The 25,045-nt window shown below is 33.2% G+C and overlaps 1 protein-coding gene and 1 pseudogene across 1 annotated transcript; both read left to right on the top strand.

The window, feature by feature from the left end:
* Positions 1-403: 403 nt before the first annotated feature.
* Positions 404-6,866, top strand: LOC100881358 (uncharacterized). The gene is made up of 4 exons (XM_003704650.3): positions 404-585; positions 2,532-2,591; positions 4,639-4,865; positions 6,722-6,866. Exons 1-4 carry the CDS (start codon positions 504-506, stop codon positions 6,809-6,811), a joined length of 459 nt encoding a protein of 152 aa, XP_003704698.2. The 5' UTR covers positions 404-503; the 3' UTR covers positions 6,812-6,866.
* Positions 6,867-16,732: 9,866 nt separating this feature from the next.
* LOC143264997 (uncharacterized) lies at positions 16,733-22,538 on the top strand (annotated as a pseudogene).
* Positions 22,539-25,045: the final 2,507 nt, after the last annotated feature.

Here is a 25,045-nt window from a genome sequence, read left to right on the forward strand (position 1 = left end):
TTAATTGGCTTTTGTAGCCCAACTATTTCATATAAAAATTTCGAATTCTAACATGCGTTACGGTTATTTTCCAAAAGAAGCAATTTTATGCATAAAAAGTGTGCACAAAATAAAATGAATAATTCTTTTAATTACTTTTTATGAGTGTTTTTCTTTTTAGCACGTAATTCGACAATTCTTTAAGTTTTAAAAAATTATAATTTAAGGGTGAATAATTAACAAGTACCAGTTCAGTAACAATATATATGAAAATGAAATATCAACGTAGACATCTAACGAAAGCCAAGGACAAGTTTTGAATATTGCTAATGCTCGGTCACTTAACGATATCATTAAGTATTTACTATTAATGACCGAGCATTTTAACATAAGTTCGCCGATAAGTATATAAATACGAACGTGCAACGATAAATAGTGCGAGTAGAACACCAGCTAAAGGCAAAGTTGGAAGATTTCCATTTTTGGAAATTTTTGTTAACTAAGGCGCCGAGAAAGACTACAAAATGGTCAACATGAAGCTCTCAATATTTTTGCTATCGTGTTTGTTGGTTGGGACATTGGCCAAACCTAGATCAGAAGTAGAAGGTAATAACAGTTGACTTTATTCTTGAACGGTGGAGCCGGATCAGTCACGACCCATACCTGTGAAACGAATTATACAACGGTATCGAGTGTTCAATTTTTTCCTAACAAATCACAACCGTATAATATTCAAAGTAACCGTATGAAATTTCGGAAATAAAAATATAATGGTATGGTGATTCAAAGTGTATTGTTTGTCATGGTTTCCTTAACCAGTTAACTATGACGATCTTTTTGCAAAGCGCGCACCAGTGTGTGTCGCGATAATCCAGCGATGATGAGTTAGTTTTCAAGAATTTATGAATCCATCTCAAATCATTTACACTTTTTATTTGTTTATTTCATTTCATGTTGACCTCTAAACATTTTAAACATATTACAATTTACGAATATAATTTAGTTTTCGCTAAAATTACAATTTAAATATCAAATTGTAACAAAATTTTACAGTATGACGAATACAGTCGTTATGACACAAAATTCTGCCACATCTTCATGACGGATATAGTCGTCAAACGCACTTAACTGGTTAATATATTCGTTATTTTTACCATTGAAAATTGTATCAAGATAATGTTGTTCGGTTTAGAATGACGCATCTAAGTAATCGATAATTCGTGATTTTTCCGCAAGGCTGCTTCCATTTACGATTTCCAAGGTTACCGATATTTTTCGCAGATAAACATGAGTTTCAAAATATAATATTGTCGTAAACATCAAGTCGAGTTCAACGCTTTATACCACCGTGTTCTTGACATGTTTGTTCTCCGACAAATATACAAAGTTTTATTAGTTTGAAGGTAGTTTTGGGAACGGTACCATTTTATGCGACCAAATTTTTTATGATACTCCTAATTTCTAATATTTGCAAACGCATTAACAAAATAAATAGGTTTTTACCTCAAAAGTCCCTAAAGCTATTGGTAATTACTTCGAATATTTGTTCTTAAATAAACATCGTGTACAAGAAGTACAGAATTTTTAATTTCAAGGTTATGGTGCTATGAAGCATTGGATTTGTATTGATATTTACTACAGTATTGCATCAGAAAGACATATATTAATATGCAAAAAATTTGGATGATCTTTAAAACTGACTTTTGGAAAAAATTGCAAATCATTATATTCGTCATACTAAATTTAACAACTTTCTTTTCGTACAATTTTCTGTGTCGGCGAAAATAAAAAGAACATTAAGAAATCCATGACGTATTACATTGTTATATTTACAGTTAATTATATTTTAATCTTTAACGGTGTCACTACACTATGAAACAAACTAAGCCAATTTAGCTTCAATTTCAGTCACATTATGTCCTGCAAATCTAAATAAATACCTTCTCTAAAATCTCAGTATTTTTACTATTTTTTTCCTTAAAATGTTATACCTCAAAAGTTCAGCTAAAATTTTAGCTCTTTATACAAACATCGAAAAAAGTTTGGAATTTCTCTCTAAAAACCGTCATTTTTTCAATTCTTTCTCATTCTTGAAATTTTTTCACATTCAACGTTTAAATTTACTGAAATCAGCTGCGAAATATGTTAAAACATCTTTCAAAGATTATTCATAATTTTTTCTCAAGATAAAATAATAAGTAGCTTCTTTGTAAGAAGCATTTCTACTATTTGGTATTTAATTATACATTCCAAAGTTTCTCTTGAAAAATTGAACACTCAAAAATTAATGACGTTTTTAGAATATCTCATTTAATGATTAAGCCATCATTCTACAATCATTTAATGTCGAATTATAAAACTGCTTTCGAAACATATGTAATTAGCAGATTATAAAGTTTAATTTGAATTGAACATCATTGATACACTTAACACAGAAATTAAAAGTTGAGTTGTGACACATATCATTGAATCAGCAAAGATTCGATTCCGTCGTTCAAGGATCAAATAACTAATAGCAAGAAAATTAATAAAATTCTTTGTGATATTATCAGAGAGGCCAAAACGAAATTCTGAGGCTGAGAATAGCAATGATTCCTTTTCACTGCAAAGTCGTAAGTATCATTTTTAACAGTAGGTAATAAGTACTTTATTATATAGCAGAGCAGAAAGTTCTTAATACGTACATTTGTAGCTCTTATTACTATAAATATAGGAGTACATAAATTTGGATCCTCCATTTTTTGAAGATCCAAATGTAGAACTGTTCTCGCATGAAGTCTGTAGAAAGAAGACAAGTTTAACTCATTAAGAGTTAAGCTGTTTTATTTTGAACAAAATTATGTAAGTAAAATAACAAATTTACTGCAAGTAACTCTTGAGTGGTTTATCTGCTATTTTAGAAACTCAAGCCACTTATTTTTGACAAGTTTTGTCTTTTATATTTCATATTATGCAGTTTTGAAAAGAATGGGTGAAAATGATGGACAGAAAAAAATGTGAAAAGTAGTGGGGTTATTAAATACTACACACTTTATTCATTGCTTATATAGTATTGTATAGTTAATAACAAAATATAATATTAAATCTACAGACTTTATTGTAATATTGGAATATACTTTTTAAAATGTTTTAAAATGTTGATGTAGAAGAATGTATCTTCCTCTATAGCTTAGAATCAGATGCAATTCCGATTCGGTACATATTTTATAAAGCCATTTTTACCATTCCGCTCAGTAAACATATTTAGTAATTCAGTAATATTTAGTAATATTCAATTATCATAAGTAACAAGTCACAGTATTTTGTCTATATAACACTCTACCATGAACAGTACTTAATCATCTCTCTTGATTAATATAGTCTCACATGCAATCTTTGATTTTTTTACATTAATTTTTCCCTTAATTCAAATTATCTCTCTTTGATGATGCATTTATTTTTAAACTGCGGGAGAAATGGTCCTGTACACAACTGTAGGCAAAAAAGTGTCAAAATACGCCGAAGGAAAAACTACATATTAAAATTAATAATAATAGTTCAAATTGCTTGATAACAATATAAAGCCATATTTACTCATTGCTCATAAAACTGTTTCGTTCTTGAACAAAATACGAACATACTTTTAAAAGATCTTTATGTTAAACAATTAAAATTAAGTTAGTACTGTAATAGTCGGGTTTAAGTTAAACTTGTACTCGAATACTCAAAAAATTAAACTGGTATCCAATATTCGAATATACATTTTATGAAGCCGGTGATACTCAAAATTTCGATATTAGTAAATTCAAGCGTTACTAACAATAAGAGTACTAACGTACAATATCAAGTATATGTGTTCAGAATAAATATAAATTTTAGTGGTAAGTGCTTAAAAAAGGAATCCTTGAAATATCTTGTCAAAACCATTATCCTGAAGCGTATTCTGCATATTTTAACACTGAAATTGCCAAACAGGTCGAATGACCAATTCATAAGTTCTTTCATAAATTATTTTAAATTACAAAATTTGTTAAGATACTTCTCTTGAAATCTGTGTTGATTTTTATCGAGATAAGGAATTAATGTGTATGTATAATTATATTTAATCATTTGTTTATTTATTTTCCTATTTTATTTTTAATTTCGAGTTTCACAGATCATATAGCAAATCTACTGTTCTTATTTACTATTCTTACATTTCTGTTAATATTTCTTATGACTATGGCAGAAGTAATTCTTTTCAACACAAAAAATGACTTACAATTGGTAGAGTATGTGTATACGTAACTATGTTTTTTCATTTAATTTATAATATATTATTTTGTATATTCGTTTTTATTTCGTTAAGTCAATGCACACTAGGTTACTGATTCTTAAACAACATTTAATAACTTCTCTTTTTACCTGTAATCATTGATTTCTAATTTTTCGTTTGTATCTATATAACATCGTGTTACTTGTAAATTCTGTCGAAAAATTATGTACCTTTAAATTAACATTTTCTGAAAATATTGCAATAGTTAAATGTGATTGTCTATTGTATATATAGGAAAAAATGATTTAGGACAATGAACATGACAAAATATTTCAAAATCGAAGATGATTTTCTTTTTATGAACGTTTACTATTCGAGCATTTTAATTATTTTCTTTTTTCAATATATTATATTTTTGTTTCCAGTAATAGCAGGATTACCAGGCAATTTGCCAACTGTTCTAAGGGAGCTTCCAGGAGACCTTTCAGATATAACTTCATCTGTCGCACAGATCATATCGGGTGAAACTCCCATGGAATCAGTAATGTCAAACATCCAAAGATTCCTCAAACAAATTAATCCGTTGAGTTCAATTTTGAACTCTATCCCAATAATTTCCACCATTTACAACGTTGTAATAAGATTTGTGAGCGTAAGTATTCTTTTATCAAACATACTTGAAATAGTTACTGAATCAGATTTGAAAACAATTATGATACTTTGAAAACGTCAATTTATCTGGACCTAAACGATAAAAGGGTAGAGTTTTGAAAAGCGTAAACGCCTGATCGTGATGAAATTTTAATCAAAGCTTATCCTTGATTAGAGAAGAAAGTCCTTACACGAATTTTTAACGACAAAGCCTCGTTTCCCCTAGCTCCTCTCAAAGCCTCCTTTCGAAAGATTTTATTAAATATCTCCAAAAAATATTGATATTAGAGGAAAAAAGTTTTTAACAAAAAAAGAAGCTGTTAAAAAAGTCTGCAAAAAGTGTTGTATACATTTTTTATGTAAATTATTTTGAAAATTATTAAAAAAAAAGTATTTTTTTTATAAAAATTTTAAAAGCTTTAATTATATATCGCGGAAAAATTGTGTAAAAAGTAGATATAGAAAATGTGTAGTATGGAAAACAGATACGCATACACGTGAGCGTGCAAAAGGGATTATGCCCTCTCCTGCAACCATCCCGCTAATAAAAGTGCCCTGGCAGAAGTCATTTTGACCTCTATCTAGTTATTTTAGGTCATAACAGTCAAAATAATAGCCGTACGTTAAAATATCATATTACTTTCTTCATACAGCTTTTAATAACCTTCATTTTTTGTTCAAAATCTTTTTCTCTAAGATCAATATTTTTGGATATATTTGGTAAGAACTGTGAAAAACTTTGGAGGACGCTGGGAAGCAAAGAAGGCTTTGTCGTCTAAAATCCTTTTAAGGACTTCTTTTCTAATCGAGGGTAAGCTTTGGTTATAATTTCAGTGCGATCGGAGGTTTGCGCTTTTCGGAACTGAACTCCGATAAAGTAAGATATGCGCATGTATAAATAATACATGTGAGGAAAGGGTATTCATAACGCGTAATAACTCTGTTATAACTTTCAAAACACTTTGCGAACCAACTAAATAAGATGGATTTATCCCTGTGCCTTTCAAAATAAGAGTTTGCTCCTATCACAAGAATCTCTGTAAAATTGTCCCCATTCTACAAATATGCGGTATTAAAATATTTCGTACGTTAGTTCTTTGCTTTGTGAGGTACTCCTCATGCCCCAGTTTCTTATTTTCGCAGCATGAACGAATTCTCGTTTACGTGTTACTTTTTATACACGGTTTCGGTTTATGTGATCTCAGTTTACACAGTTAACACGATTTTCTGCCACGTTGAGCGTACACGCTTCTCCATGAACTTTCCATTTGAACTGGTTCATGTTCTCGTTGTAAAATAACATTTTCATGAATCATTTTATAAAATCTTGTATTGACGTCCAGGTATAAATGTGATACGCCCATCAGATAGTTGGTGGTCACATAATTATGTAAGTAAAGAATGCCGCGTATTAAAAATAAACTAGAAAAATTTAATATTGTAACAACGATGTAGTCTCATTGTACCGATAAATGTCTTATAGTTTTACAACCTGAATGATCTTTTAATAATTTATTGGAACATTTGATTTTTAGTTGTATAGTGCATTTAAAACGTTACGTTTTGGTCTAGATAGTAATAACTTTTATTCTATCACAAATGTTATAAAACTATGTTGCAAACGAAATTGTTGGTATCAACAACAAGCGCATACGCTTCACGCGGCCGGGAGCAAAAATCATCAAACATGTTAAAAATGAAATGAAATAAAATGAGTTTCATGACATATTTGATGTTACCATGAATCGCGTAAAAGGAAATTACACACAATCAAGAGTTTCATGAACCAAGATTAGCGTATTGTACATACCTTGAAACTTATAGCAATTTGTAAATTGTTTTGTTTATTCATTACAGATACCCATTACTATCGTTGCCAATATAGTGAGTTTAATTCTTAGAATTATTGGAAAAATATTGCCAGGATTCAGTCTATCAGGACTTTAAACATGCGTGTTATTGTATGACACGTGATTATAAGAATAAAGTCAAATCCTAATAGCGAGTAGTGTTATCTCTTGAATTCCTTCCTCTCCGTTTTCTATATAAGAAACATTGTGCGAAAATCGAGCAAGTGAAGAGTCCATTCTATCGTGTTCTGTTAAAGTAAAAAACCACCATGGGTGCTTTAGAAAGATTTAACCGAAAAATAGAACATACTATATTTATTCTTACAAGTAATAGAGTGTTTAATACAAATTGAAGTATAAAGTTTAACTTCAGGAACTTTTAATTTTAAGCACATTTTTATAATGTTTTAAAGTAAATCTAAATTATTTTATTACTTTTTTAACTTTTAAATAATTATAAAAATTAACAACGTGATAATCAGTAAACTCAACAGTAAAAATATATATTTTTTGTATTACAAGTGAGATATATCAATTGTAATTTGTTTGAATTGAGTTGTGGAAGTTCTTGAAATCTGTTCAATTATATTAACAATAAAATTAATGATAAAATGCAAAGGAATACGCTTATTGTGATCACTGTAACATTGAATAATGAATAAAGAATTGTTATTATTGAATTAAATAATTAAACACAAGTTTTTTCTTGACCAAAATTTTCGTTAAGCTTAGTTTTTAAGTTATTAATGAAAAAACTAACCAACAAGAGCTCATAGCGAATTTAGCCATGAGAGTATTGGTTATGTGTCAATGTTGTAGTCGTAAACATAGTATGAAATTTCTATTTTTGATTTTTACTCTATTTCGACAGATAGAATTAGTTTCGCTGATAATTTAAGTTCATTAATGACAATAAATTTCATATTGTCACTATGAATAAATGTGGTAGCTGTACATATATGGATGCGTACTACTTTATCGATGCAGCGCAGATTTATTTGCTTGCAATCAAAAGTAACTATTGGTGCTCAGCCAACACTTCCACAGTTGAGTCTATGTATTACACGCGTTCTTTTTGGTCGATGTTCTTCATTGATACGTGGACCGACACGGTGGTCTTATATGACCGAGGTTGCAAATTCAGTTAAATTAATGATATACAAGAAAAGTAAAGGAGAGAAATTTTTTGTGGCATTTAATGTTGAGATAATAATATACACTAACAGATTAAACGATGAAATAAAAGGGTAAGTATCTTATTTTTAGTAATCTGTATTATAATGTGTCTGATGATTAACAGCACTGCAGCGTTATCACCTTAGCTACCATTTCCTGCAATTATGTCCATCTGTAGCCGAACACCCTGTACACTTCGCGTATTAATGTAACGTTAGGCTTAGTAAACTACCGTATTTAGCCTTGTAGCTCAAGATAGTATCCCCGGGAAACCAATTGGAGCGCTAATGTCACAACTAACACGTATTCACAATATTAGTGAGATACGCACATAAGAACATTATCAGTATGTGTTCGCGCGATAGGTAAAATATTAATTATTTATAGCTGTTTTCGAAGGTTCTAAATCTTCATCGACCCATGGCGTTTCCACAACTTGTTACGGTAGTGGAATTATATGTAGAGTTAGTATTATAGAGTAGAATTTATAGAGTGGCTCAGAGTCCTCCACACTGGTGTGCCCAGGTCAATGAAGGATGTAGATCATCATCCCACTAGTTGTAATGATTGTTGTGTGTGTTTGTAGTTGATAGTTACTGTGATTCGTTAAGTATATTTCAACGACGGTAGTTTTAAGACTGACTAGTCGCCTCTAAACAGCCAGAAAAGAAAACAAAGGAGGAAGTTCAAGACGTGAAGGCGTTACCAAAAGGACCAATCAGGACAGATTGTTATTTGTAAAAAATAGTGATTGGTGAGATGGTTCAGCGAATGAGATTGTAAGATTTTTAGCCTTCACTCCAGGGTTGTAAATAACGTGTCGTTAATAAGGTGACCCAAACAGTTAAGTGATTTGGGTCCTTCAAAAGAACTGAGTACTCGGACGCACTGCGAGACTGCTGAATGACCGAGCCCGAGTGCCATGGCCCGCCGATTACGCAAGGATTTTCGTAAACATTGTACACCGCAGGGGTGCACAGTTTTAGGACCATGGAAATAAACTTCTTTAAGAAAAGATATATTGGTGTTAGGAAAACGTGCTTTTCTGGTCTGTTAGAAGGCTATTGTCAATTGTTAAGAACGTCAAGCTGTGGAGATGTCCATGTGGTCTTAAAGATCCGTTTGAAATTGCAAGAGTGAAGCGCTCCTAGGTTTGACAAAACACCCATAAATATTACGTTAATAATATTCCGAACAACTCGGAACAGTATGTGCGTACATAGTTTACGTACAAATTTATATTTACTTTAAAATTTATTTTATTAAAGGCAAAAGTAAATGGAATATGTAGAAATAGAATGAAATATATTAAATAAGTTTATAAAGATTTATATGTATTGGAAAGAAATATGTATGACATTTCAAATAATTCATACAATCATGCTGTTATCATATAAACTTTCTACATTACGATAAAGAAACACTCACACCAAAAGTTACAAGAAAACTAATAACATTATCTCATAATGTAGTATAAAAATAAAAACATACAAATATATAACATATAATAATAAGAGTATCCCTGAGCTCGATCCTAAACAGAGAGTGTGCTCACCGCTCAAAATCAACCTGAAAGAGACAACAGATTGCGTGAATCTCTGCTTCAGTCACACAGCATCCACCTAATCGTTTACTATTTCATCTGAACTTTTGCAACAATGTAAACTCGATATTTTTCTTGCGTCCAATGATAAAAGACATACAAGATCTACATGTAGAAGAGTGACATCAGCGCTTCAAGTGGCGACATGCAAGGTATTAAAATTAAGTTTTAGTTTTCAAGAGCATAGTTTGGACGACATAGTAGCTTCTGAAAATAGGTTCAATTAATCAATTACAATTCTGAAAATTTTTAGTACTAAATTTTTAAATATATTAATTAATAAAAAGTAGGTAGCGCTTAATATTTTTAATTCTGTATTAGAACAAATTCAATTTCTCGACGGTGAAAAACGCACTAATTTATTTCGGTTATCGTATAAAAAACGTATTATAATTAAGTCCTGTAGCGAGTGATAGACGAAAACAATTTGACAATTTACGGTATCAATAGATGTATTACAGTCAAGTAACGAAAGGTTTGTTCAAGCAATGAAAAACTTTGCACAATGACAAAATATGAAGTGAAGTCCGCAATGACAAAATACGAGGTGAAACGCGCAATGGCAAAATATAAAATGAAGTGCGGGCCCCAGGGTCCTCGCTCATTTTATATGTTTCACTCCTCTACGACGTCTCCTAGCAACCGAAATCTGCCACGTGCCCTCCGTCGACCTTGGTTTCACGGCCATCCTTCTACGACCGAACCGAGAAATTCAGTGACATTTCATGAAGTACACATTGATTCCTAAATGTCCACTGATGTCGAAAATGAAAAAATTGAGAAAATATAGTACCACTTTTGAATGATATGTAACAAATTGGAATGTTTTCAGTAGATTCTCTTCTTTATAATTATATAAAAACTGTTTCCTCCCTCGTGCCACTGTTGAAATTATCATTATTTGAAATTGAGCGTGGCATGTCATTTTACGCGTATGCGTTTGCATCCGCTATGGAATCCCTGCATCGCCACGCCGCGTCGCGCGCCAATACCGATATCGCGCCGGCACTTGCCGGTATCCGCCATCAAACGGAGCGGTCCGCACCTTTGTACGCTTTTCTGAAAAATTACGCGTTAGGAGACGTCGCCGAGGAATGTCTTTCTTTTCTGCCGAAGTGCGCACCAGGGTTCGCCGACATTCCGCGGTAGATTAGATATTTATTAATTTACGTTTGTTCGGAATCGTTCGAACGCGCTAGACCGCACCGCAAATAAGCTAGCGTCAGCGCACTCACCCGACAAAAATATTAACTATCGAGCGTTCGGGCATGCGCTTTATCCACCGCAAAATTTTCAAGAGTTTTGTCAACCAATTTTTAGTCAGTCGTTAACGAACCGTATCACCAAACCACACCAATTTTTCGAAATAACCATCTTTATTATCTTTGTACTTTTTCAATTAATTGTTCGTCTTATTCGTTAAGTGTTTGTTAAAATGAAGTGACAATCTATCGAGCTAAAATAGTATCAAAATTCGTTTATTGAAAATCTTCACCGGATTGCCCTCCAAATCCAATCAAAAGACGTTGATCAGCTCCTGCTCAACTCCATCACCCAACAACGTTTTACTTGGAATTTCAAAGCTTGTGCCACGTGCCACGTGCCATTTGCCACGTGCGCCACGCACGTGTACATTTCTTAGAAAAATTAATTATTTATCGTCTTCGAGTGCGACCGATCCCGCAGACAGCCAGCCGGAGCGCGGGGCAAGCAAGCTCGCCCCCGTCTGGGTTCTCACCTCTCTCGAGCGGAATGGCCCTCGGTGTTTTGGTGAGCTCCACCACTCCCGGGTGGATTGGTTACCCCTGGTGCTACGATGCTGTTTTTCACGCCGAAACACTCATGATGCTCGACGAATACGGCCACCGGTTTCCCCGTGCACGTAGGGCTTCGAGGCATGGGACTCGCCATGTTTGCTGCTTTCGACCAGTCGCCCCCGAAAACCCCGCTAATTTCGTTGAATCGTCAATATTCCTTTAAATTCTCGTTTTATGCTCTGAAACGCCTCGTTCGACTAGTTCTATCCGTAACAAATTCCAATTTCTACATTTTTAAATCCTTGCGATAAGGGAATGTGAATCTTTTATTGTCATTTTTCATTAATTGCCTTCAGTAATTGTCTACTGTAAGAACAACGGCTAATTATGTAGAATGGAAATGTGGAAACGGTTATTCATTAATAACTTTCTCAATTCTTTATTTTTCTTTAATGTTACATGTTGAACGTGTAACCTTCCTTCTTCCAAGCGACGGGTACATTTTAAGGATATTGATATTGAGAGAAGGCAATGGCATGCAATTTGGCTATCCTTTATACAAAACAGATTTATTCTTATCATCTATGATCTCTATACATATAAAACATATATATTTAATTTATTGAGTTAAACGAAAGAATCCATATGTATCTAACATCGCAAAGTACGAATCTATCGCAAATACTGTTATTCGTGGAGCGCCAATGTTACACATACCGTGGTTCGTGGAATATAAATTGAGCGCACGTATCTTACACAAAACACGCATTCTTAGACGACCGGGCCAAATCAAAATATCGTGACGGGTTCGCTACGCCGTTTTCGCCGAACGCTCCGCGATCGCGAACTCCGAATTGTCTACGCGAGTTCGTTTCCCTCGAAATTGGCTAAATTTATGATCGAAAATAATCCCACACCGACTCCTCGGTGTCTCGATCACGCGCCACCGACATTGCCTGTTATTTCGTGGAAAATCTATTAATTCCAGTTAGTATGAGACAAGCAGCACGTTGTGATGAGTCACTGATTTATCGCTCGGAAGCTCATCCAGAACACGATGCTTTTCGTAATTCCGGTATTGCTGGCGATTAATGTAGTTTATACAGACCCTTTTTGTTAATATGTTTTGACTCATTAGGAATTCAAAGGCAAGAGAGCGAACTCTCGATCCGCATCCGCTATGTAGGTTCGAAGTTCGAGATAACAATGGGGGGTGGAGTCCGTTCGCGCTTGCGCTTATCTTATTTCAAAATTGGTGGGGCCCGCTCCGCCGTGCCCCTTTTACTTTGTGACCGTATCGACGACCTGGTCGTGCGGTTACAAATGTTTGACTCGAACGGTCACGACACGATCGATTTTATTCTTTTCTTGAATTGAACTGAAAGTTACCTTCAGTGTTTTTAATGTAATGCCTCATATTTTTCTCCAAGTTGATACACCACGAAATTTTGTATAACGAGATGTTAGAATAGACAGTGTCTGTTCGACCGCGAACCGAGACCTTTGCCGTAACTAACAAGGGACATCACCAAGGTGTCACACGCGGATTTTAATGAAATTGACATATGTTGTAGCTTTTTAAAAATCATTTGACACGTATTTTTTTATATCTGCGGACATCCATGTTGAGGGGGTGAAAATAGCCCTCAAAGTTGGGGGTTAAAAACACATTTTCTTTAATATCTCGGAAACTAGAGGGAGTAGGAAGGTAAATTTTTTTTAAATTGTGTAGTTTTTAGTCAGGAATTTAGTTAGTGTCAAAAATTTCGGGAGAAATTATTTATTTAAATAATATATTAAAAAAATGCACTTTTTTTTCAATTTTTCACCATAAATGCAGTTCGATTTTTTTGCAGCTTTGTATACTAAAAATATGGATCAAAATAGGGGATACGTGTTTTTGGAATTTTTTGTTTATTACAATTTAGCAATAATTATTACATATACAATTTTCTCCTACTTTTTACGGAGAAATAATTTGAGATTTGTTTTCGAAGAGGGTCAGCCCTTGAATAATCTCACATAACGTGAATTATCACGTAAATCGAACAACATTGAGCGAGACCCTGTTCTCCTCAAATCAATCCACAATCAACTCAACCATACACACAGCGTACACATACTCATACACATTTTCACCGTAGAATCGTTAACAAATACATATTTTTGTAAAGGGTTTTTTATGCCGCAAGGCTTTTTCCCCTAATTCGAATCACTCGAGCCAATAAACTGTCATGATTTTTGAGGCTCAATTACGACTAAACAATTTTTATTTACCCTCTTCCTCAATCAAATTCATCCATTCTTTTGAAACACGAAATTTCTCCATGTTGGAAAGATTTCGACGATACAGTGTCTAAAATTAATAATTTCTGAAATATTTTCAAACTAATAATCCTCTATTATAAAGCAATATGTCCGAAAATTTTACAATCAAACAAAGTGGCTACACAGCAGATTTATTTGTAACGATAAATTATGTTTCTGAACACAATTTTTGTTACATTTTAGACATTATTATGAGATATCACAGTCTCGCTTGTCAACTTAGTTTCTGAAGCTTAGTAATAGCATTATAGAAGTGATGCCATGAAAGTTATTACGAAAGATGTTATGTGTTACTTTTATTATCATGTTCAGTAATAAAACACGATATGATATCCGTTTATAGTGCGTGCAATAAAAATGCCGTTGAAGCTAATATATATTTTATAATCAACCATCACATTCTACTTTTTTATAACTCAGTAAAATGCTAATGTGGTTGCTTCAATTTACAAAAACATAAACGTAACAACTGTAGAAAGAGGGAAATACTTTACTTTTGTTTTAGTACCAATTGTCTGTAGTTCATATAACAGTATTCTACAAATTTTACGTAATATGAGCGTCAGACTGCACAGAACGTTTGTAATCATCATTCTGAGAAGTTTCATCTATATTACCTATCAATACACCAAGGTACGACTTCGAAGAACGCATACAATTTATAGAACGATTGCTGCATCAGATGCAAAATACGAACAGTACATTATTGCAAACTGCTTCGTAAATTGATAAAGCAATATTTACAAAACACCACGAAATAAATTTAATTTAAAATATACACTATTGAGTAGCAGATAATCCGTATTGGTTCCATAAAATCAAACATCAACATTCATAGAATGTTACTGTTTGGTGCAGTATCATCAGGTCATTGGCTCGTGTTTCATTAATGTATCATTAACTGACTGAATATATTCTACACTTCTGTCGGAAGCATTACCGGGTTTATGACCACCTCTAATACATTTAAGTATGTGTTATCAACATGACGGTAGTGCGGCATATAACATTCAATGAGCACGGCAGCTATTAAATAGAATGTTCCCGAATTGCTGGGTCGAGTACGATAATAGCACTGATTTGCCAATCTGCTTGCCAGATTTAATAACACTTGATTATTTCTTCCAGGGAATACTAAAAAATGAAGTTTCTTACAAACGACTGACGGTATCGAAGGTACAGTCTGGCTCACAAGAGCGTGCGATGATATCTGCGAAAGTCTACACCTAATGAAGGTAACATGAAAAAAAAGAATTGAATATTATATATTGGCTGATTGAATATTTTTCAGTTCCGTTTGAAAAGAACGGCGTTCCGATATATTATATTGCTAAGGTGAAGTGGGGTAAGTGCAGACTGGTTTTTGTAAAGTTGGTATTTAAACTTAAGTATTTTCAGTCTGCTATGTAAATACTTAACGCTGTCGATATCGAACGCTTTGCACAGTTACTACTATTTAATTAATATTAGCTACGACCTTAATTTTCCTTGTACATTTTGATTTTGATAGGAAATAATAGGAAATATATACTAAATGAAGAAATTTCACTCATACTGTAATCAAAATAGAGATTCACGTGTGCTGTTAAATACATATATGCATAAGTTGACACAGTTTGTCAAGAAGTGGGAAAACCAGTATAAAAATACAAAAATATCGATAACTTCGCAAATCGGAGATTAAAGTAGCAGACCGATATCCGAAAAGATTAAATGATTCTTTGGCTTTCCAAGAAAAATCGTATTGTTTTATTACGAAAAGGTCAAGTATTTTTGACTAAAAGAGGTGTAAATATCTGTATAATGATTCTAAACCAGCGTTTCAGAGCATAATGTCCTACCAGGCGTGAATGGTTTATCCATTGAAAACGGTAATTTAAAATATGGAACACCGTACAAGAATGCATGTTTGGTGTTGTTTTAACGCACACGGTTTTGAAACTGCGTGTGACTTCACAGACAACACATAAATGCCGAAATTGCACCAAAAGGAACTTCTGATATGCGCAGAACGTTGGATCTAATTAATCCGAAGACGAATGGATATTACATGAAGATGATTCGAAACATACAAGTCACATTTCCACTTTGGAAAACGGAAAACACTTTCACCGTACTTGCTTGGTCATCGCAGTCCCCTGATGTAAACCGTATAGAAAATGTCCAGTCCCTAATGAAGTACAAGCTGAAAGAACGACATAACACCAAAATAAGAATATTTTAACACCATATTCGTAAGATATGGAAGTCATTACCAGCATCCTACGCTGAAACATTTGTCGTAAGTATGCCAAAACAGATGTCAAGCTATAATTGCTGATGGCGAAAATTGGACTAAAGAAAAGCGTATTCCGTGTTTTAGCCTTGTAAATTTTTTTACAAATATATATATATATAGAGAGAGAGAGAGAGGGAGAGAGAGAGAGAGAGAAATATCTTCGACATGCTCTTATGGGACAGACTGTACATGAGAATGAGTTATTAGCGTACATGCGAGAATAATTACAGAAATGCTTGAAACAGATCAACGATCACTCATAATCAGATTAAGAAACTGTTTTTATAGTAGTGAAGAATACGAGAATAAATTGAACTAATTTTGATATCTGGGCATGTTTATAAACATTTACAAACATAACGTCTAGTACCATTGCATGCAAAATTTCATGTTTTATACAAATTTCACGTAGAGAGTCTCTACTCAAAAATAAGTGATGTGTCGATTTCTACGTTGTATCAGCAAATGTCCTTGAAACAAGAATGAAGTATATGGCAAAGAAGGATGTAACATCAATCGTGCTATAAACAATTGTGCAATCGGTAATTTAGGACAAGGCTATGATGTGTAATATTCAAAGGAAAATAAGGGTAAAGGCAGCCACCTCCGATTTCAATCACCTTGAAATATGTTGTCAAGGTTGTTAATTCTGAACAACTTTTTGTTATACATGTAATAATCGGACTCTTTTAGTTTTCGAGATATTTGAGAAAAAACTTATCTTACGGCTACATAAATTTTCGACATTATTTCGCGTTCAATGGTATGCTGTATGTGTATATGTACATACATGTATATCTTGTTTATGTTTCTTACTCAAGTCGTTGACTCTTGACTATTCATGAATAGTATACGACTAACCATTGTAACATACAGTTATGTACATATCAGTTCTCTAAAATGAAATTCTACGAGTTTCTAGCCATAACCACAAAACGCGACGAATTATTGAATTATTCGTATTCTAAAAATATTATTCGTCAAACAATAAAATGTCCACGATGTGGAGTATTTTAGAGGTAAAGTGTTTAGAGTCATTACGTTCTCATTGTTCTAATCATCATTATAAACAATTAATAAACCGTAAAAGAAAGCGATCAACATGCAATTTTAAAATCAGTGCATTACATGGGACCTGGTTCTGAAAAGCAAATTTAAATATTGATGTAGCTTCTCGATTAATTTGCTATATTTTAACGATAAATATTCCTAGGCAAAGATTTCTCGAAGTAGAACTTAATATGTTATCTTCTACAGCAGTTGACTGGACTAATTTATGTCGAGAGATAATTAATTAAATATCTATTATTATCAATACTGATTTGTCATCACCGCGGGCTCCCCCCCCCCCCCCCCCCCCCTACCGATTTAGGAAACCTTAGTTGCAACTTATTCACTTTTGGAAATATTGGAAGTAAAGCGTGCTATTTTTTCAAATACACTGCGGTGCATAACTACGAGGTATGACACAAAAGTAATGAAACTAGGTCTGTAGCTTGAAAAAACAATGAAATTGGCAGCAATTGTTTTTGTGGCATCATCCCACATACCTTCTCTATCCATGTTGCCAATTTCGATTGAATTGGCCATACCATTTAGAAATATTGCGTTATTTAGTGAACACATGCAACTGCATTCTGCCGGAAAAATGTCTAACGTAAAAACCGAACAGTGAATAGACATCAAGTTTCTTGTAAAATTTGTTGAACTCTTTTGTAATATGTGACGAGACATGGATTTTTACTTATGACCCAGAAAGTAAGCGCCAGTCAATGGAGTGGAAGTTTCCAAGATCCCCAAAACCCAAAAAAGCACGCATGTCAAAATCAAAATTCGACATTAATGGAATTGTAATGATTGAGTGGTTTCCCAATGGTCAGATTGTTAACTAACACTATTACATCGAAATACTAAACAGACTTCGTGAAAAAATTAGGAAAGAAACGTCACAGTTGTAAAGCGATGGATGGCTGTTGCACCAGGACAATGCACCCGCTCACACGGCACTGTCTGCCAAGCAGTTTCTGACCAGTAAAAATGTTATTGTGATGGGGCATTCTCCTTATTCACCTGATTTGGCTCCATGCGACTTTTTTCTATTTCCTAAAGTTAAATTTTGCTTAATGGGAACCCATTTCACCTCAGTTAAAGAGGTTCAGACAGAAACGGAGAATTTCCTGAAGGGACTTCCAAAAACCTCGTTCCAGAACTGTTACCAGCAATGGCAGCACCGAATGCAAAAGTGTGTGAATGCTGAAGGAGACTACTTTGAAGGTGATAATGTCACAGAGAACTGATTCTACAGGTACAATGATTTATTGGACTAGTCTCGTTACTTTTGTCTCACACCTCGTATAGCACCATGCACTTTTTTAGTTGTTCTGTAATTCAGAGTGAAAATGCAAAAAGTCAGTTGCAAGAGATGAAATGGCATGGGTCGCAATAAATTTTACATTAAGTCTCATTGAAGTTGCTCTTCTATTAGAAACGATATAATCGAAAATGTGATTTTGGCTTGTTGCGTAACTATAGCACCAATGTCATTAAATTAACTTATCTCCATCCAATTCAACTACAAACTCACTGAAGCTAAATAATTACATTCTTATTAAAATACAAATTAAAATTTGACAATACTCTTTGTTAAACAATGGCACGTGGTAGATATTTGACCAAAGAGGAGAAGGGTAAAATTTTGGCGTTTAAGGAGGATAAAATTAGTGTTCGGGAAATTGCCCGTAGGCTAGGACGCTTTCATAAAGTCGTTTTGATTTTCTTAAATAATTCCGTTAATTATGGCAATAATGAAAAGGATGGTCTAAAGAAAAAATTGAGTTCCCGTACCGAACGAGCAATTGTAAAAGCAGCCAGTAACATACAAAACAGTTGTAACCAAATTAAAAAGGAACTCAACTTAAATATTTCACGGTAGACAGTACGTCGAATTTTGAAATGTAATCCCAACATGATGAGACAGAAATTAAAATCTGCACCAAAACTTCTACCACAGCGTAATGTTGTGAGGCTTGAATACGTTCGAGCGAATATGCATCGCGACTGGAAAAGCGTAAGTTAACCTTAGATGTCAAAATCTTTTTACACCAATTTACTTAAACTTCTATTATCGATAATATGGTTATATTTTCGGATGAAAAAAAGTTTAATTTTGATGGTCCAGACGGCTATAATTCATATTGGCGAGATCTCCGAAAAGAACCACAATACTTGTACGATCGCGAACTCGGTTGGTGGTAAATGAAAATATAGTTTGAGCTCCTACTCGATCGCTGTGCTCGACGGCAACTTAATGTCGTGAGGACGAGTTTGTATGGTGTTAAAAGATTACTGGTGTTTAAACTTAACACTTAGTTTATTTAAACTAACTCTTAATTCTAATTGCTACAAATGTGTATGTCGGTGATTTGACTTGATTCGATGTTTTGCTTGTTCTGATGTTTAATTCAATCTGTCTGTGTTTCGGTGTGTTTCTAAGAAGGAAAACTTATTGAGAGATGTCTGTGGTGGGATGATGGGAAAAGGAGGAAGGTACTATGTAAAAAAGAGGGAATTTTGGAGTTTTGATTGGGTTAGGAATTCTGGAAATTAACAAGGGTGGAAGGAAGGAGTGGAGGAAAAAAGGTGGCAGTAGGGATGGCAAGGGAAACGGTACTTTTTGGGTTTTTCCGGAAATTTTATGATGGGTCTGTAGCGGTACGCGGATTGGGATTAGGACGGATGACTTCAGGATTGCTTTATGGTGGATGCTAAAATGTATTTTTCTATTGCCTTTTTAAGAGTCGAGGTTAATGATGAGACAGGTATAGCGACCCTAAGTTGTACGGTGCTGTGCCATCGTACAATACTTTTCAAAAAGAAATTTTGGCGGAAGAAGTGTTACGGTTTGGGGTGCCTTTTGCGTTGATGGCATGTTGTAATTGACTTCTCCATCGAAAAAGATGGCTAGTGGTGAGTACATCACAATTTTATCGCAACAACTTGTTACCTTTTATAAACGAACATGATGCAATTAATTGGACTTTTCAAGAGGACAACACGGCTGTACACACCAGTTGGAAAGAAACAAAATTAATATTATTAAATGGCCAGCATGTTTACCAGACCAAAACCCGATGGAAAATATTTGGGCCAGTATTGTCTGAAAAGTTTATGCCGAAAATCGGCAATATGAAAATATTTTAGAACCAGAAAACGCAATACTAAGAGCATGTAGTGAAATTACCCATCGAATTTTTCAGAAACTCATTGAGAGCATGCCAGATAGAATTTTCCAACTTATAACAAAACAAGAAGGCCCTACAAGTTATTAAAATCATATTTATGTGCATATATTTGACATTTATTCATATGATGCTTTAGTTATGCAACGATGAAAAATCAATTTTCATGTTATATTTTCTTATATAATAAAATAATATCAACAAATTTGTACTGATGTTCATTGTTCACTATACCCTTCAATTTCATATAGATGATTTTTATGTATTGCTATTCCAAAGTCAAAATCTACTAAAAATGTAGGTGGTGCTATAGTTTTGCACCGCAGTGTATAATTGACATTTCGAGGTGACCGAAATCAGAGGTGGCTCTCTTATTCTAAATATTTACCAAATAAGGAATCTTTGTAATTGTCCACGTATTTTCATTCGGTTTATTTGCTCATTATTTTCACATGGCTGTAACGTTCCGGAAGATCAATGGCAGTATAGAAGACATCAATACAAAAAATTTTGGATAAAAATTCTAGATTTACCATTTACAATTCTATTGAATTGTGGGATGCGTGTTTGGATGTTAAATAAACGAATTTTGTACTAAACAAAATGTTTGATATACAGCATTAATGGTAAGAGTGGACAAAAACAGAAAATCAGATATGAAAAAGAAAGAAAATATAAGTGAATATGTTATTTGTAGAAGAGAATTATAGGATGGTATCAGCTAAAAAGTTGAATTTTTGTTCACTAGCAGCTATTAAAAGATATAAAAATATTTGTATGCGCACCGCCTATGAATTTCTGTAAGCGTTTAATTTCTATCGACTACTGTGCGGTTTTGGAAAAGTGAAATGTAGTGGCGGCTTAGCGATGTGCGTTATAGCGAAGATCTGAGTTCGTGAGAGTATAAATACTTGTGCGTTAAACACCGGAGTGACTGATTTAATATTTGAGCTGGCTCAGATAGAATTATCAGAGCAGGATCAGCTTAGGTTGAACCTTAAAGCTTTCCGAACATAGCTGTTCTCATAACAATCTCAAGCTTTGTTTCGCTCAGAGTGTCGCATTATTCACTTTCAGATACTTGGAGTTTGCTGTAAGCTGCATAACTTATGTACCGATTTGATCTTTGAACTTCGTTGTTTTGTTTTTATTTTTATAGCAGCATTAAGTCGTGTACTTTAGCCATTTCTGAATTTTTATACTTTTTATTAGCTTAATATGTGTTTACGTGAAAAGTGTGAATCTGATGAATTGTTCAGTCCAAATGCTTCTGAGGTGTTTTAATGAAGGACTGTAGCATTTCCCTTTTTTCTTTTGCAAGAGATATATTCTCTGCTTTCGTGTTATTCACTAGAACCTAATGTTTGATCTGGTTGGTGACTAGAGTGCCAAATCGTTCTCCTTTGCACGTATCTAAAAGTAGAAGTCGATTCAATATCCTGGGTACATTTGATAGCTAAAATTTGTTTTGTCTAAATACCAGATAACGAATCTAACTCGTCATTCAGAATGAGGTTAACATGTATATTCTTATTCATTTGAGAGTAGCAGTTGCAACAGAATATTTCTTCCAGTGTTTCGGTAATTTTTTGCGATACATTACTTCGTAATGTGAGAAATAAATAATATATTTTACGAAAGTCATAACAAAAATTTTAGCGAAAGAAATGATTTTGAGAAATTTAATGAAGAACTTTGTGGTAATTAAATAATTGACAACTATAATAAATCATAAAATAAAAATGATAAAGTTAATAGCAAAGTAGAAGATGATAATCATAGTGACAGTAGTGACAGTGAAAACTTAATATTTTCATATTGCTGGACATCTTATATTAAAAATGGGAATTAAATACGTCTTGAAGTACAATGCAATTTGAAGATTAGTGCATACCAAAATTTTTTGTTTGAACAGTCGTAACCTCCTTGTTCAAGTTATTTATCATTTCATTGGATACCACTTAACCCACTTGTCACCTCAATTCTTAAATAGAGATTTGAATATATTTGGTTATATGTACTTTTTTATCATTTGTAATAGAATGTACATTCTAGTTTTAAAAACTATTTTTTGCTTCAATGTTGTCTAACTTATAAAAGTATTTGACATATAAATTTATAACTCATGTGGTAAAATTAAAAAAAAATTTGGTAGTTAATGGGTTAATGCTTGACAGATAATAAACTTCATTTATTACCAAAAGCAGTTATTGGAAACAGGAGAAGTTTTTACCAGGACTTACATGTTTTATTGATCGAAATAATCGCTGTCCATATAGGATGGGAAAATGTAATAGGTAGTTACAAATAGCAAAGCAAAAATTAAAAAACGTAAATATCGAAAAGGAAACCTTTTTAGTGAACAATGGATTTTTGGTAGCGTCGAAAGAGCAACCAAACCAACTGGTTTAATTTGTCCACTAAACCAGTTTCGAAAAAAATGACTGAAACTTTACTTTGTGTAATTAAAAGACGGATTAAATCAGGTTCTATAGTTATATCAGATGAATGAGAATACACATTTATCTGTAAATCGCAAATACATATACTTAAACGTCAGACATCACATATCACACATACTGTTGCATTAAAAATTACACATACTTGAAATGTCGAATGTCCTTGGTGTGCAACAAGAGTAAATATTCCATGGGATTTGGAAAGAACATTATACATATACAGTGGATAACTGACAATGACGCATAGGAGATTGGCTTAGTTTAGTAATCGTACCGCTTACCCCATCTTGAACAGTTCTAATGTGATGTTTTAACATTTGACGTGACTACTCGAAATGTTTGTTGACTGATCTTGTTCTTTGGATCTATAATATTATTGTATATGACTGCTCAAGCCACTAATTTCTACCGGCGAAAATACCAACTTTTTTACCAACCCTGTGTCAGCCTTCTACTCACGAGGGTCTCGGTTGTCCGCGGTACATAACAGAATTTTTGTTTCAACGGTAACACGATCTCAGTTCAAAAATAGTTGCATTTTTTTATATAATTGTAGAGATTCTCCAAACTTCTATTGAGAATAACTGAGAATAAAGCTCAATATTTTATCTTGAAATTAATTCAAGGCTAACTCAGATATAAAACTGTTTTTGCAAATATTTTGAAAAATGATTGCATAACGGCATTAACATGCATAAAGGAAAGAAGTTCGGAACAGTGACTTTGACAACATATTTCAAGATCACTAAAATCGGTCAGAAATTACTAAAGAAATTTTAGAATGTAGCAGCTATTTTGAACATTAAGAAGCATAAATGAATAGTATTGATATACAAATATTACATGTAGAATAAAAATAAATTTAAAGCCGTGAATCGTTTTCTATTACAATTATGAAATGCTTTTTAATTACAAATACAAAAAATTGAATAAAAATTTTTCTCTGCTTCAGCCAAAACCAAAAAGAAAAGTAGAAAATATTTACATTGATTACATACTACATATTAAATAAGAATTAAAACAAAATCATGTGTGGGAATACAGTATGTAAACGTGAAGAATTATATGTGTATAATTTATATTTATATTACTAGTGTGAGTATATGATACACTTGCATAGGAGTTAGTTCGATAATTACAAAAATTTTCTAAATTTTGAACAGGCATTTATACGAATTTATTAATTTAACGTATTATACAATTTTGGTTCCTCAGGGAATCTTTGTAAGACAAGAAAGTAATACAGTATTCATAAAATTGTTTTTTTTTTACTATTTTCTAATAAATAATGTGCGACCTTGACAACATATTTGAAGGTCAAGATCATCGGAGTTGCCTTCCCTAAACGAAAATTTTACCGAAATTATTATTCATTTCACATTTGTATTCCAAACAAAATTTATACAAGTTTTATCTACTCTTGAAATAAAACAACGCACATTCGTTCTAATAAATAACCATATGTACAATACGAAACGATAAACGCACTAAATTAGTAAGTAATAGTTATGCCTTATATCGGATTAACTAACAATAAATACGATTCGATTGGATTTGGATCTCATGCCATGTGCACACTATCGGTTCGCGATCAATGAGTGTACATAATTTGAAGCACGAGATGCACGTTCATTCGAATCCGATTTTGCGGTCAGCTTATTCAAGCTTTGGTCATGCAATTGAAGACGGATCGAACATTGCTGACAAGGACTTCTAATAATAGGGGATTTAGAAGAATCAGGACAGTGTTCAGTCTATTCCAAGAGAGATACAATATTCATAATTAAATAATTTACTGTCAGTTGTATAGTATAAACTTACTAAATGGTTTCCGTGGAAAAAATAATGGAAAGATTCATATAATATTTGACTCCTTTTATTGCTGCTGATTCATTACTTCGCCGGCCTATCGAGATTGGGTGCAAGCGCAAGAACGTACTGATTAGAGTTAGGAAGAATGCATGCGGATCTAATTGATTGTATCTCTTACAAGGATTACAGCGGCACACGAATTTCCGACTGAATCGTTTTATTTACTAAAGCGGTCATAATTACTATTCAGATCGCGTGACGGAAGATCGTTAACATTAACACTGAAACTACCAAAGCGGTCAAATGACCGTTTCACAAATTTCCTATTTTTAGACACAAGTGTTAAAGTAATTTTTTCAAATCTGCTGATTTTCACCAAAATGAAGAATCAATGTGTATATTAATTTATGTTTTATCATTTTTCAAAATTATTTTTCAGTTTCACAAAGTGAATGTGCATTATATCTTAGCATGTTTAATGCTAAACGTAGTACGATCAGTCAAATGACCGATCCAAAAATTTGATTCCAAATTCTTTTTTTCGTGAATTTGATTTTGTGGCAATTTTTATATCATCCGCTAAAATAATTTTTCTGTTTCGTGCTTTTGTTTAACTTTTCGGTGAAAAATACGTGTAGTGAGTCTTATCTTATGCAACCGGTCAATCAATTAATTTTACA

The sequence above is a fragment of the Megachile rotundata genome, chromosome 8 (assembly GCF_050947335.1).
Source record: "Megachile rotundata isolate GNS110a chromosome 8, iyMegRotu1, whole genome shotgun sequence".
In the NCBI taxonomy this organism is placed as follows: Eukaryota; Metazoa; Arthropoda; class Insecta; order Hymenoptera; family Megachilidae; genus Megachile; species Megachile rotundata.

Excerpts from the sequence above, each read along its gene's own strand:
- LOC100881358 (XM_003704650.3), top strand. The coding sequence starts at position 504 with ATGGTCAACATGAAGCTCTCAATATTTTTGCTATCGTGTTTGTTGGTT. Across the intron at positions 586-2,531 it reads ACCTAGATCAGAAGTAGAAG|AGAGGCCAAAACGAAATTCT; the intron begins GTAATAACAGTT and ends TGATATTATCAG. Across the intron at positions 2,592-4,638 it reads TTCCTTTTCACTGCAAAGTC|TAATAGCAGGATTACCAGGC; the intron begins GTAAGTATCATT and ends TTTTGTTTCCAG.